This window comes from Thalassophryne amazonica, chromosome 2, assembly GCF_902500255.1.
Source record: "Thalassophryne amazonica chromosome 2, fThaAma1.1, whole genome shotgun sequence".
NCBI lineage: Eukaryota > Metazoa > Chordata > Actinopteri > Batrachoidiformes > Batrachoididae > Thalassophryne > Thalassophryne amazonica.
Window position 1 is genome coordinate 567376 of NC_047104.1, and position 14667 is coordinate 582042.

Genomic DNA, 14667 nt, shown 5'->3' on the forward strand with positions numbered 1-14667 from the left:
GGCATCCGGTGGTTTGGGAGTTTCTGCTTCCGGTTTGGTCGGCACCACTGTGCTGAAAGCTGTTTACCAAACACAACTAGCACAAATGGTAAAAATGGGACCAAAAAGAATGTACCTTGCAGAAGAAGTAGATGAACTGAAAGCAGCAACTGACAACTTAACTGCAGAAATCTCCACAGTTAAGAAGCAACAGATGGAGATATTGAAGTTGGTTGAGGAGGTGAAAGAGTTGCGGCTCTGACACGAAGAGAAGGACAAGCACATCGCGCTCTTGGAAAGGCGAGTGAATGATCTGGACCAGTACACCAGAATAAATGACATGATTATCTCGGAGATCCAGATTAAATCCCGGTCATACGCTCGAGCGGTGACTGTCACCAATGGGGGAGAGCCATATGAGCAAAACGTCAGCTCGACGGAGCAACAGCTGGCTGTGTTTTTACGCACAAAGGGAATAGTCTTGGATTTAAATACCATTGACGCATGCCACCTGCTTCCAAGGAAGAACAACGAAATTAAATTGAATTAAATTATTACATGATAGTCTATATGGTTTCAGGCAAAACAGATCCAAGGCACTTGCTTTAATAGATTCTATTGAAGAAATAACACATTGCATTGATGAAAAGAAAATACTGTATGGCTGTTTTTGGATATAAAAAAGCATTTGACACCATAAATCATGATATATTTTTGGATAAGTTAGAGAGGTATGGGATAAGGGGGTGGCATTACAATGGGTAAGGAACTACTTAGGAAATAGGAAACAGTTTGTGAAGCTGGATGATCTCTGATCTTCGCGTGTGGACATGGTGTGCGGTATCCCACAGGGGGCAGTATTGGGCCCCAAGTTATTTATCTTATATACTCAACAAAAATATAAACGCAACACTTTTGGTTTTGCTCCCATTTTGTATGAGATGAACTCAAAGACCTAAAACTTTCTCCACATACACAATATCACCATTTCCCTCAAATATTGTTCACAAACCAGTCTAAATCTGTAATAGTGAGCACTTCTCCTTTGCAGAGATAATCCATCCCACCTCACAGGTGTGCCATATCAAGATGCTGATTAGACACCATGATTAGTGCACAGGTGTGCCTTAGACTGCCCACAATAAAAGGCCACTCTGAAAGGTGCAGTTTTATCACACAGCACAATGCCACAGATGTCGCAAGATTTGAGGGAGCGTGCACTTGGCATGCTGACAGCAGGAATGTCAACCAGAGCTGTTGCTCGTGTATTGAATGTTCATTTCTCTACCATAAGCCGTCTCCAAAGGCGTTTCAGAGAATTTGACAGTACATCCAACCAGCCTCACAACCGCAGACCACGTGTAACCACACCAGCCCAGGACCTCCACATCCAGCATGTTCACCTCCAAGATCGTCTGAGACCAGCCACTCGGACAGCTGCTGAAACAATCGGTTTGCATAACCAAAGAATTTCTGCACAAACTGTCAGAAACCGTCTCAGGGAAGCTCATCTGCATGCTCGTCGTCCTCATCGGGGTCTCGACCTGACTCCAGTTCGTCGTCGCAACTTCGCACAGCCATTGAAGAGGAGTGGACCAACATTCCACAGGCCACAATTGACAACTTGATCAACTCTATGCGAAGGAGATGTGTTGCACTGCATGAGGCAAATGGTGGTCACACCAGATACTGACTGGTATCCCCCCCAATAAAACAAAACTGCACCTTTCAGAGTGGCCTTTTATTGTGGGCAGTCTAAGGCACACCTGTGCACTAATCATGGTGTCTAATCAGCATCTTGATATGGCACACCTGTGAGGTGGGATGGATTATCTCAGCAAAGGAGAAGTGCTCACTATCACAGATTTAGACTGGTTTGTGAACAATATTTGAGGGAAATGGTGATATTGTGTATGTGGAAAAAGTTTTAGATCTTTGAGTTCATCTCATACAAAATGGGAGCAAAACCAAAAGTGTTGCGTTTATATTTTTGTTGAGTGTATATCAATGACCTGTGTAATGTATCTCATGTTTTCAGATCAGTCTTATTTGCAGACGACACAAACTTGTTTAGTGCAAATCACAACTTAAGAGAGTTAATCAGTCACATTGAGATAGAATTTGGTAAGTTAGGACAGTGGTTTAGAGAAAATAAATTATCATTAAATCTGAACAAAACAAAAATCATGTTTTTTTGTAAAGAGACAGAAGAAGTCAAACTTAAAATACAAGGTGTTGAAATTGAAAGACTAAAAGAAAAAAAAATTCTTGGAGTCATAATTGACGAGAAATTAAATTGGAAGAGTTTATAAAACATATACAAAATAAAGTCTCAAAAAGTCTGGCAGTTTTATATAAAGCAAGATATATGTTAGATAAAAAAAATCACTAAAAACCTTATACTGTTCACTAATATTACCATATTTGAATTACTGTGCTGAGGTTTGGGGAAATAATTACAAAACTGCTCTAAAACCACTAATCAGTTTGCAAAAAAGGGCAATAAGAATAATCAGTGATGCTGGATACAGAGACCACACAAATCCATTATTCATTGGAACAAAAATATTAAAAATTCAGGATTTAATAGAGTTTCAAACTCTTCAGATATTGTTTAAAGCTAAAAATAAACAATTACCTGTAAATATTCAGAGTCTGTTTATCGAAAGGGAAAATCAATATAATCTATATATTGTATGGCCTTGCCTTACAATATAAAGCGCCTTGGGGCAACTGTTTGTTGTGATTTGGCGCTATATAAAAAAACTGATTGATTGATTGATCTGAGAGGTTTGTATTGTTTTCAAGTTCAAAAATTTCGTACAACATTAAAAAGATTTTGTGTTTCTGTAAGTGGAGTAAAAACATGAAATAACTTGAATCAAGAACAATGCCAAACAATTAATCAGTTTAAAAAAAATTAAAGAATATATTTTTTCAAGTATGTCAGTGTTCACAGCTGAAACTTTGAAGCAGCTGTTGAAGGAAGCTGAAATATGTTTTTGTCACTTAAGGACAGATTTGCGGGGGGGGGGGGGGTTGTAAAAGTGATTCACTTCTTCAGACATGTATTTTATTGTTGATATTCTTCTTTCTCTCTTGTTTTGTATTGGAAAAAAAGGTGAATGTGATGTGATGTTTTGTTGACAGATCCGATGCTCAATATCTGTGTCTGAATAAATTCATTCATTCATTCATTCATTTAAAAAAACAAGCCAACTCAACCACGCAGACAAAAAATCAAATTTCCATACCAGATCAGTTGAGGCCCAGGTTAACAATGTCTGCCACCAGTGCTGTTGCCCAACAGGGTGCTGGTGGAAATTGGGTTACTGCTGTGTGAAGAAGGAGAAGAGGAGGAGAACGTGTCCACAGCGGGAGAAGAGGAAACCTAGAAGAGTGGAAATGAGAGTAGGGACTTTGAATGTAGGTAGTATGACTGGTAAAGGGAGAGAGCTGGCCGATGTGATGGAGAGGAGAAAGGTATTGTGTGTGCAAGAGACCAAGTGGAAGGGAAGTAAGAGCAGGAGCATCAGTGTTGGGTTCAAGTTGTTGTACCATGGTGAGGACAGGAAGAGAAATGGTGTTGGGGTCATTTTAAAGGAAGAGTATGTTAAGAGTGTTGTTGGTTAAGCGAGTGTCTGACAGGGTGATGAGTGTGAAGTTGGAAATTGAAGGGGTGACAATGAATATCATCAGTGCATATGCCCCACAGGTAAGTTGTGAGACAAAGGAGAAAGAAGATTTCTGGAGTGTGTTAGATGAGGTGGTGGACAGTGAACCCAAGCATGAAAGAGTGGTGATAGGCGTGGACTTCAATGGGCATGTTGGTGAAGAGAACAGAGGTGATGAGGAAGTAATGGGTAGATATGTTATCAAGGATAGGAATGTGGAAGGGCAGATGGTAGTTGAGTTTGCAAAAAGGATGGAAATGGCTGTGGTGAATACCTACTATAGGAAAAGGGAGGAGCACAGGGTAACATATAAGAGTGGAGGAAGGTGCACACAGGTGGACTACATTCTTTATAGGAGATGCAAGCTAAAAGAAACCAGAAACTGCAAGGTGGTGGTAGGAGAGAGTGTAGTTAGACAACATAGGATGGTGGTTTGTAGGGTGACTTTAGAGGTGAAGAAGAAGAAGAGAGTGAGAGCTCAACAAAGGATCAGATGGTGGAAGCTGAAAGAGGAAGACTGTTGTGTGAAATTTAGTGAGTAGGTGAGAGAAGCACTGGAAGCAATTTTGGACAACTAGAAAGGTATTGCAGATGTGATGAGGGACACAGAAAGGTACTGGGTGTGACACCTGGGCAGTGGAAGGAAGACAGGAAGACTTGGTGGTGGAACAAAGAGGTCCAGGAAAGCATAAGGAGAAAGAGGTTGGTGAAAAGGTTTTGGGTTAGTCTGAGAAATGAAGAAACTAGACAACAATACAAGGAGAAAAGGTGGTAAAAGATGCACATAGTAATGTGTTGACATGCGAGGAGTGTGTGTTGAGTAGGTGAAGGGAATATTTTGAGGAGCTGATGAATGAAGAAAATGAGAGCAAGAAAAGGTTGGATGATGTAGTGAGAGTAAGCCAGGAAGTACAAGAGATTAGTAAGGAAGAAGTGAGGGCAGTTATGAAGAGGATGAAGAGTGGAAAGGCAGTTGGTCCAGATGACATTCCAGTGGAGGCATGGAGAGATGGAGGTGGAGTTTCGAACCAGATTGTTTAATAAAATCTTGGAAAATGAAAGGATGCCTGAAGAGTGGTGACAAAGTGTGCTGGTTCCTGTTTTAAGAACAAGGGTGATGTGCAGAGCTGCAGTAACTACAGAGGCATAAAGTTGGTCAGCCACAGCATGAAGATATGGGAAAGAGTAGTAGAAGCTAGGCTTAGAAAACAGGTGAAGATCTGTGAGCAGCAATATGGTTTCATGCCGAGAAAGAGCACTACAGATGCAATGTTTTCTCTGACAGTACTGATGAAGAAGGCCAGAAGGAGTTACACTGTTTGTGGATTTAGACAAAGCTTATGAAAGGGTGCCAAGAGAAGAGTTGTGGTATTGTATGAGGAAGTTTGGAGTGACAGAGAAGTATGTTAGGGTAGTGCAGGACATGTACAAGAATACTGTGACGGTTGGGAGATCCGCAGTAGGAATGACAGACTCATTCAAGGTGGAGGTGGGATTACACTAAGGATCAGTTCTGAGTCCTTTCTGGTTTGCAGTGGTGATGGACAGGTTGACGGATGAGATCAGACAGAAGTCTCCATGGACTATGATGTTTGCAGATGACATTGTGATCTGTAGTGAGAGTAGAGAGCAAGCTGAGTCTAGTCTCGAGAGGTGGAGATATGCTTTGGAGAGAAGGGGAATGAAAGTCAGTAGAAGCAAGACTGAGTACATGTGTGTGAATGAGAGGGAGCCCAGTGGAATAGTGCAGTTACAAGGAGTAGAAGTGGTGAAAGTAGAGTTTAAATATTTGGGGTCAACTGTCCAAAATAATGGAGAGTGTGGTAAAGAGGTGAAGAAGAGAGTGCAGGCAGGGTGGAGTGGGTGGAGAAAGGTGACAGGAGTGATTTGTGACTGAAGAATATCAGCAAGAGTGAAGGGGAAAGTCTACAAGACAGTAGTGAAACCAGCTATGTTGGATAGCTTAGAGACTGTGGCACTAACGAAAAGACAGGAGGCAGAGCTGAAGATGTTGAGATTCTCTTTGGGAGTGACGAGAATGGACAGGATTAGGAATGAACATATCAGAGGGACAGCTCAGGTGGTATGGTTTGGAGACAAAGTCAGAGAAGTGAGACTGAGATGGTTTGGACATGTGCAGAGGAGGGACCCAGGGTATATAGGGAGAAGGATGCTGAGGATGGAGCCACCAGGCAGGAGGAGAAGAGGGAGGCCAAAGAGGAGGTTTATGGATGTGCTGAGGGAGGACATGCAGGTGGGTGGTGAGACAGAGGAAGATACAGAGGACAGGGTATCTGAAAGCAGCTCAGAGGATACTGATGGATTCAGTTCATGTTCTTCACGCAGAGTACACTCTCCTTCCTTCTGGGAGAAGGTACAGAGTTCCTCGGAGTAGACTGAATAGATTTAAAAATTCATTCGTCCCCATGTCTATTAAATTGTTAAACAATAATGTTTAAAATTGGAATTATGCAATATTTATGGTGTTTCTCCTGACTCCTGTCATGTTAATTTGTTATGGATGTGGTTGTGTTTTTATCTGTATTGTTTGTTTTCTCTTTTCTTGTAAGGCACCTAGCATGAGTCCAAGACAAATTTCCCTGAGGGGACAATAAAGTGTATCGTATCGTATCGTATCGTACCAAAGGGACCCATTAGTTGTGCAACCCATCATCTAGGCTTTTATGTTTTTAATTAATTTATGTTAAGTTGTGAAGATTTGCTTTCAGTTTGAGTTTAAAGAAAATTTTAGCATTTTTAAAAATATTGAGGAGCCTGATTAACTTTTTGTTGTTATGTGCAGACGCGGGTTGAGGAGCGGACCAGCGTCTGACTGAACCCAGCGCTAAATAACCAGAAAGCGGTTCCAAAAACAAAACAAATTTATTTCCCTTCTCTGCAATAATTTGTGTACAACATAAATGTGCGGTTGTCTGGCGAGGTGAAGGGCGGCGCGCTCTCCAGCGCCCAAATGGATCGAAGCCCGACGCTTCTGGACCCAGACTCACTGCCGAACACCCCCCAGGTGGATACGACAAACTGACTCTGTGAAGGATGAGGTGAGGTAAGTCAATAGCCACAACAAATATCCTTCAAAGGCACACACTATCAGCAACACATTCAGGTCTGAATTTAAGCTTTATGTAAATGAGCAGCTTCTCACAACAGGTGGAGGATCATCAGTCCGTACGCCACGGCAGTGAGAAGCGAGCTGCACAATTCTCATCAGTGTTCAAATATACTGCGTAACAAAATACCAAATTACTGTTAACACTTATTCAGACAATCATCACCTCTGATGTGTGCTGACAGCATGTGTCCCTCACCCGTCCTCCTTCACAGGCACGATGTGTCAAACCCAGGCGCGGTCCTCAGCGTCTCACAAACGAACGTCACAAGGTCGAGTTCCCGGCAATTCTGCTCGAATCACTCATGGCTTAAATGCAGAATGCCATCTCATTATCTGCTTCAGCTGAAAGTCTTTAAGTTTGCACGTGAGCATCATCCACAGGTGCTGCAAGTCATTTTTTCCTTCCCACTGTAGCCAAGTGCTTGCTCACAGGGGGTCGTTTTGACCGTTGGGGTTTTACATAATTATTGTATGGCCTTGCCTTACAATATAAAGCGCCTTGGGGCAACTGTTTGTTGTGATTTGGCGCTATATAAAAAAATTGATTGATTGATTGATTGATTGATTAGGCCTGCACGTGAACATCCTCCACAAGTGCAGCCAATAATGCTGATGAGGGTGAAGGACTCTTCTGCCAGCACCTTCTCCACAGAAAAAACCCAGTTTGCATACCACCTGGAGAGCAAAGAAAAGAAAACAACACCGAAATGTCCAGCCAAACCCTCCAACACACAACATTTGTATTTGAAATGGCATAAACAAATTTAAATGTGTGAAATACCAATAGGCAGAGTACTTTTGCAAGGCACTGAAAGAGGGCTACAGTGCTTTACCATCTGAAACAGATGCTCAAAGCTAAGGTCAAGGTCAAAAATCTTTAATTCCCCGTGGGGAAATGTTTGTGCAGCCAGCAATGAGATAGTCACTGCCACAATCATACAGATAACGACAGTAATAAATACAGCAAAAAGACATGTCAGATCACTTATTTAGCAGGGAAATGGCAGCAGGAACAAAGGAAAACTTATACCTGTTAGTCCTGCACTTTGGCAGGGCATACCTACACCCCAGCGGGAGCAAGTGAAACCAGCGAGCCAAGGGTTGGCTCTGGTCCGTGATAATTGAACGGGCCTTTTAGTTACCAACCTGGTTTGGTGTAGGGCTACCAAGTCAAAGCGCTCTACATTCATCCATTCATGCACACACTCACACACCGATGTCAGTGTGCAGCTATGCCAGACACTCAACTCTACAAAGGGAGCAACTTACAGCTCCAGGACCTTATGTCCCTACAGTGTCTGAGGAATCTTCTTTTCTCTGCAGATGAACAGGAGCTGCTGGTGCAGCTGCCTGCTAAAATGAGACTGGACATTGCTGTGGATGTCAACTATGCCATCGTCAGCAAAGTTGCCCTGTTTCAGGTCAGAAAGACAGACATTTGTAATTTGCTTACTCATCAATAAAACTTATAGCAGTAATTCAGAGGAATTTAATTTGCTTGGAAACGTGGTGGAAAAACTCCATGTGGATTTTATAAAACTAATTTTGTCTTTCAATCAGACTGGCAAATACATAACAAATTTAAAAGTCTTTCTTTCCGTGTCAGGGCTGTGACAGACAGATGGTGTTCGACATGCTGACGAGACTCAAATCTGTTGTCTACCTGCCTGGAGACTTTGTCTGCAAAAAGGTAAATGAAATCCAGAATATGAAACCAAAGATGATGCCTAAATTTGCAAATAAGAACAAGCACAATCTGATGTCAGAGTCCTTAGTGTCACTATATGAAACCGGAGTGTAACCTTCATCGTTTGGGCACAAAATCTGTAAATGTCAGTAAACCATTTCACTCAACATAATTCTGATTATAAGTCTGTCCTTGTCCTGACATAGGGAGCAAGGCTGGACAGCCAGGTCTGAGCGCACACAGCACGGGGAGGGGCCTGTCAGCTGATCATAGCACACTGACAGCTGGATGACAGCTCAGTGCACACATTAGAAACACAGAAACCACTGCCACGACAATTATATAAATAATTACAACAATACCTATATGCGCAGTTACATAACAAATAACAAAAATGAATGACCACATAACACACAGAGTGACACATTGGTCTGGGCGCTGAACGGACAGGGGAGCGTGTCTGCTCACAGCCGCTGCTGTTGTGATCTCTGCTTCTGGACATCCCAGCTGGAGGACACGTACCGTGTTTTGAAGGACATGAACTTACAACATTCCTCCATGAGGTGCGTGTCTCTGCCTGCTGTCCTTATGTAGAAATACATGAAATATCTTTCGGTAACACTTTATATTAACTGCGTGCTATTAAGCATAGAGCATTTATAAAGTGTAAGTAAATGCTAAAGTAACTACTTGGAAAACATTTACAAAGCATTCTTTTTATTAGCTACTCATTGGTAAGAACATAAATAGATGGCTTAATAATTATTAATAACAAAATATGTAATGTCTTTATAAAACATTTATAAATATATTTTTTAATTCTCTATAAACCATTCAAGAAAAGTTGATCATTAATAGTTTACCATTTACAAATGTGAAATCAGACACTATTCATTAGCAGTGGTGGGCACATCTTCCAATAAATTTTTGTCCAATAATATTTAGACCATTAACGTGGTAAACAAAAGTGAACAGATGTGTAGTTCTGCCCTCTGCAAACAGAGGAGAGCTGCTTCTAGAAGAAACCGCTCTATCCTCTGCAGGCAAAGGAGAGGTGGTCACAAAAAAAAAAAAAAAAATTTCTTTTAACCCCATTCTGATACATGGCCAATATCACCCAAGTCATCCAGATGCATACATTTTTAACTTATGGTTCAAATTTTAACCAAACTTATTTTGGACAAGTTATTTAAATTAACTCCTCCACATCGAAAGGAGCCAGTTGAGGTGGCTCTTTTCCGGATGCCCCCTGGACGCCTCGCTGGAGAGGTGTTCCGGGCACGTCCCATCGGGAGGGAACACCCAGGACACGCTGGACGGACCACGTCTCTCGGCTGGCTGGGGAACGCCTTGGGGTTCCCCCGGAGGAGCTGGGCGAGGTGTGTGTGGATCCGGAGGTCTGGGCAGCTTTGCTTGAGCTGCTGCCCCCGCGACCCGACTCCAGATAAAGTGGAAGAAAATGGATGGATGGATGGATGGATAACGTCACTTCTGAAGTTTTTTAAAGTGAAAATATCAGATATATGTTTTAGTTTTAAAGTAATACACTCATTTTTAAGGTTTTAGTGTGGGCATGCTGTGTCCATGTGCATTATGGGTGATAAGGTAATCTCAGTACGTTCACAACAGCAGAAATGCATTTCAGACACTCTGATCAGGACAACAGCATTAAATTCTAGTGCCTAAAACTAGCGTGAATATATTCTCTGGGTTTATAGATGTTGTAATTGTGTTTGCTTTTATGAAATTCCACTCATCTTAAACGTAGCAAGTAGCAACACAGATTATCTGGAATTTTGTGTTTGCAAGTTTTCGAGGTCTCTACTGCCATCTACTGGCCAGTAGTGTTCATGGCAGTAAACTGTAAAAGTGTTCAAACTGAAGCTGGGCTGATATTTTCAATCACTGTACTCGTATGTTCAAAAACCACACGTCGGACTCGTGTTTCCAGAAGCAAAATGTAAACAGGAGCTTTTTTCAAACTTAATTTACAAAAACTCTCGATGGGAGGCATCAAAGTTTAAAAACAAAAAACAAAAAAACAAAAACATTACAAGACAGGTCTGTGGTCTTTGGGCACAGTGTGAGAGGTTGGACACTTGTAGCGCTTCAGCAGAGGGATACCCTCACGACGACCGACCACAATATCAAACAGGTTTGATTTTCATTCGACCATACGATCGCCAATCGGGAGGTGGTCGTGAGATGTTAAACGAAGCTCGGTACTCCATGTATACTAAACGATGCAGGACGCGCAATTAACCTGAAACTCTGTGCGATCCAAAAAATTCACGCACGAATGAAAAATCAACTGAAAAAGGGCCAAAACTCGCACTGGCACCAGTAGATCATGGCAGTGTTCTATTTATTTGAACACATAAGCCTGGACATGCCAGAACATGTCCTGTGAGGCTTCATCACGGCGTTGCTTTGCGCCATGAAGCTCCACCACGACGCGCGGAATTCCTCCGCACGTCTGTGTCAATGTGCCGAAAAAGTGCTGATGTCCACGTCTTCCACAATTCCTGTGCTAGTCAGAGGATGTCCCAGATAAAACACAGCGTCCAGTTTGGAAATGAACGGCACATTCCACTGTTACAGGAGATTTTGTCATGGAAAGAGGAGTGGAGGAATGCGCCACCATGCCGCAAATGGCGCGGCACAAAACCACAGGAATTCCGCGCGTCGCGGTGGAGCCGCATGGCGCAAAGCAACGCCGTGATGAAGCCTCACAGGACATGTTCTGGCATGACCAGGCTCATCCACAATTTCTCGGTTAGTCACACAACTGAAAACCCACCGACAGCCGTCTGAAAGCCATCTCAAAGCCGTCCTGTGAGACCAACACGGAGGTGGTTTTGTCCCGCGCCATGAACGGCACGGTGGCGCATCCGTCCGCTTTTCTTTCCATGAAAAAAACTCCTTTAACAGTGGAATGTGCCGAAAAAGTGCTGATGTCCACGCCTTCTGCCTTTTTTTTGTGGAAGTCAGACGACGTCCCGGATCAACAAAGCCTTCACGTTGGAAATGATCTGGTTGATTCAGCCTGTCGATCGGCGCTCGGAGCGCAGCGCACTCTCAGCAGCTGTGGGCGATCTTTAAACCAGCTGGAGCACTCCTTAATCTGTGTGATCCCCATAAAATCATCCCTGAAAGCCAACAGAATTTTCCGAATGGTGTCCACCTGGAGGTCTCTCACAGTTTCTGGAAAAAATTGATGCAGCAAAGCTCCAAATCGTTCAGACATTTATTCGCAATAAAAATCCGACGAGAGGGGTGGACCACTGCTCACACAAAGCCTGCTCACAGGCAAATGACGCAACCGACAGGCGTGAAAAAACTCACGCATGCGCGCGAAGGTTCAAGCTTGGCTGATGCAATCACACGTGATTCAAATCCATATGGTTTTTTAAAAAAATAAAAAGGTCCGATACTTTTCTGACAGATCTCGTAAGCCTGGAGTCTGAGAGCGAAGCGCTCTGCTGGGGTGATATGGTACTATGAGGTCCCTAAGATAAGATGGGACCTCATTATTCAAAACCTTATAAGTAAGAAGAAGAATTTTAAATTCTATTCTGGAATTAACAGGGAGCCAATGAAGAGAGGCCAATATGGGTGAAATATGCTCTCTCCTTCTAGTCCCTGTCAGTACTCTAGCTGCAGCATTTTGAATTAACTGAAGGCTTTTCAGGGAACTTTTAGGACAACCTGATAATAATGAATTACAATAGTCCAGCCTAGAAGAAATAAATGCATGAATTAGTTTTTCAGCATCACTCTGAGACAAGACCTTTCTAATTTTAGAGATATTGCGCAAATGCAAAAAAGCAGTCCTACATATTTCTTTAATATGCGCATTGAAGGACATATCCTGATCAAAAATGACTCCAAGATTTCTCACAGTATTACTGGAGGTCAGGGTAATGCCATCCAGAGTAAGGATCTGGTTAGACACCATATTTCTAAGATTTGTGGGGCCAAGTACAATAACTTCAGTTTTATCTGAATTTAAAAGCAGGAAATTAGAGGTCATCCATGTCTTTATGTCTGTAAGACAATCCTGCAGTTTAACTAATTGGTGTGTGTCCTCTGTCTTCATGGATAGATAAAGCTGGGTATCATCTGCGTAACAATGAAAATTTAAGCAATGCTGTCTAATAATACTGCCTAAGGGAAGCATGTATAAAGTGAATAAAATTGGTCCTAGCACAGAACCTTGTGGAACTCCATAATTAACCTTAGTCTGTGAAGAAGATTCCCCATTTACCTGAACAAATTGTAATCTATTAGATAAATATGATTCAAACCACCGCAGCGCAGTGCCTTTAATACCTATGGCATGCTCTAATCTCTGCAATAAAATTTTATGGTCAACAGTATCAAAAGCAGCACTGAGGTCTAACAGAACAAGCACAGAGATGAGTCCACTGTCCGAGGCCATAAGAAGGTCATTTGTAACCTTCACTAATGCTGTTTCTGTACTATGATGAATTCTAAAACCTGACTGAAACTCTTCAAATAGACCATTCCTCTGCAGATGATCAGTTAGCTGTTTTACAACTACCCTTTCAAGAATTTTTGAGAGAAAAGGAAGGTTGGAGATTGGCCTATAATTAGCTAAGATAGCTGGGTCAAGTGATGGCTTTTTAAGTAATGGTTTAATTACTGCCACCTTAAAAGCCTGTGGTACATAGCCAACTAATAAAGATAGATTGATCATATTTAAGATCGAAGCATTAATTAATGGTAGGGCTTCCTTGAGCAGCCTGGTAGGAATGGGGTCTAATAAACATGTTGATGGTTTGGATGAAGTAACTAATGTTATATCTTAACTTTGCACAAATGACAGAATTGACATTAGTTCCATAACTCAAACCATAACATTATTTTCCATGACCTTGGCCTGACGGCAGCATTGTGATTGAGGACAGAGTTGAGCTTTGCGGCTCCTTTCAGTTGCTTCTGTGCTAGAAGCGATGTAGTAAATAGAAGCTTCTAGCAGGGGCCAGGACGCTGAAGGACAGAAGTGCTGACTCATTGTTTGGGTCTGCTGTTGCTTTTGATGCTTCCAAAACTGACCGTTGTGTTAAAACTCAAAATCAGCTTGTTTAGTACTTGTAAGTGTACAGGAGACAATACTGGAATTTATCTGTTATCGTTATCTGTAACTTCCAATACATTTTTGGGTGGTTTATTGTTTTAACTTTATCGAAGATAACTTTTCAGTTATCTGATTATCTGTTATTGAAGTTAATTTTTTGGTTATCTGTGCCCACCACTGTTCATTAGTAATAAAAATACTTTACAAATCATGTTTTTATTGTATTTACATTTTTTCCTCACAAATTATTAAGCATTCTTTTATATTAGCTCATTGATAAGAACATAAATAGATGGTTTAATAAGCATTAATAACAAAATATGTAATGTCTTTATAAAACATTTATAAATGATTTTTAATTCTCTATAAACCATTTAAGAATCCCACAGTAATGACTTCTCTCTGCACCTATTATTTGTTCATCACATTCCTCTTCTGTTCTTTTAGCTGTTACCTGCTCTCTGCTCTCTAATTCTTTCCTCTTTTCCTTTTTAGCTCTTTTAAATACCGTACCTCCGGTTAAGGAGGTCCTCAAATTGAGCTTTTTCCCAGTGCCATCTTTTTTATTTTTTTATTATTATTATTAATATTAATTTCATTTATTTATTTATTTATTTATTAGTCCTTATTTTTATTTTATTTTATTCAATTTCTTAATTTTAATTTTTAGCACCCAATCGTTTATTTATTTTATGTTTTATTAATTTAATTTCTTAATTTTAAGCACCCAATCGTTTCAAGGGATATAAACCTATTGTTTTTTTCAAACCAAATAAGATGTGATTTTATTTACCTCGCCGACAAACGGCTGCAACACCAAGTGCAGATGATACTATATCGCCGACAGATGGCAGCAGCTCACACAATTGTTCAACAAATTAAAATGGCGAGGAAGATGTCCTACGACACTTGCTGTTAGAGGTGGGCGATACCGGGAATTTTGGTATTAATCCGATACCAAATAAATACAGGCCCAGTTTCACCAATATCGATACCGATACTGATACTTTTTCATATTTAAGCTTCATAGAGCCAAAGGATCCAAAAGACCTAGGACAGAATTTCGCCAAACATTGTACGTGACAACAAAATACTT

The 14667-nt window shown here is 41.3% G+C and overlaps 1 protein-coding gene across 1 annotated transcript in view; it reads left to right on the top strand.

The window, feature by feature from the left end:
• The window catches only part of LOC117501418 (cyclic nucleotide-gated cation channel beta-1-like), a 185988-nt gene that overhangs the window by 133023 nt on the left and 38298 nt on the right, over positions 1-14667 (top strand). The window contains exons 15-16 of the mRNA XM_034160302.1: positions 8107-8204; positions 8390-8473. Coding sequence (XP_034016193.1) covers positions 8107-8204; positions 8390-8473 — 182 coding nt within the window. The remainder of the gene's footprint in view (positions 1-8106; positions 8205-8389; positions 8474-14667) is intronic.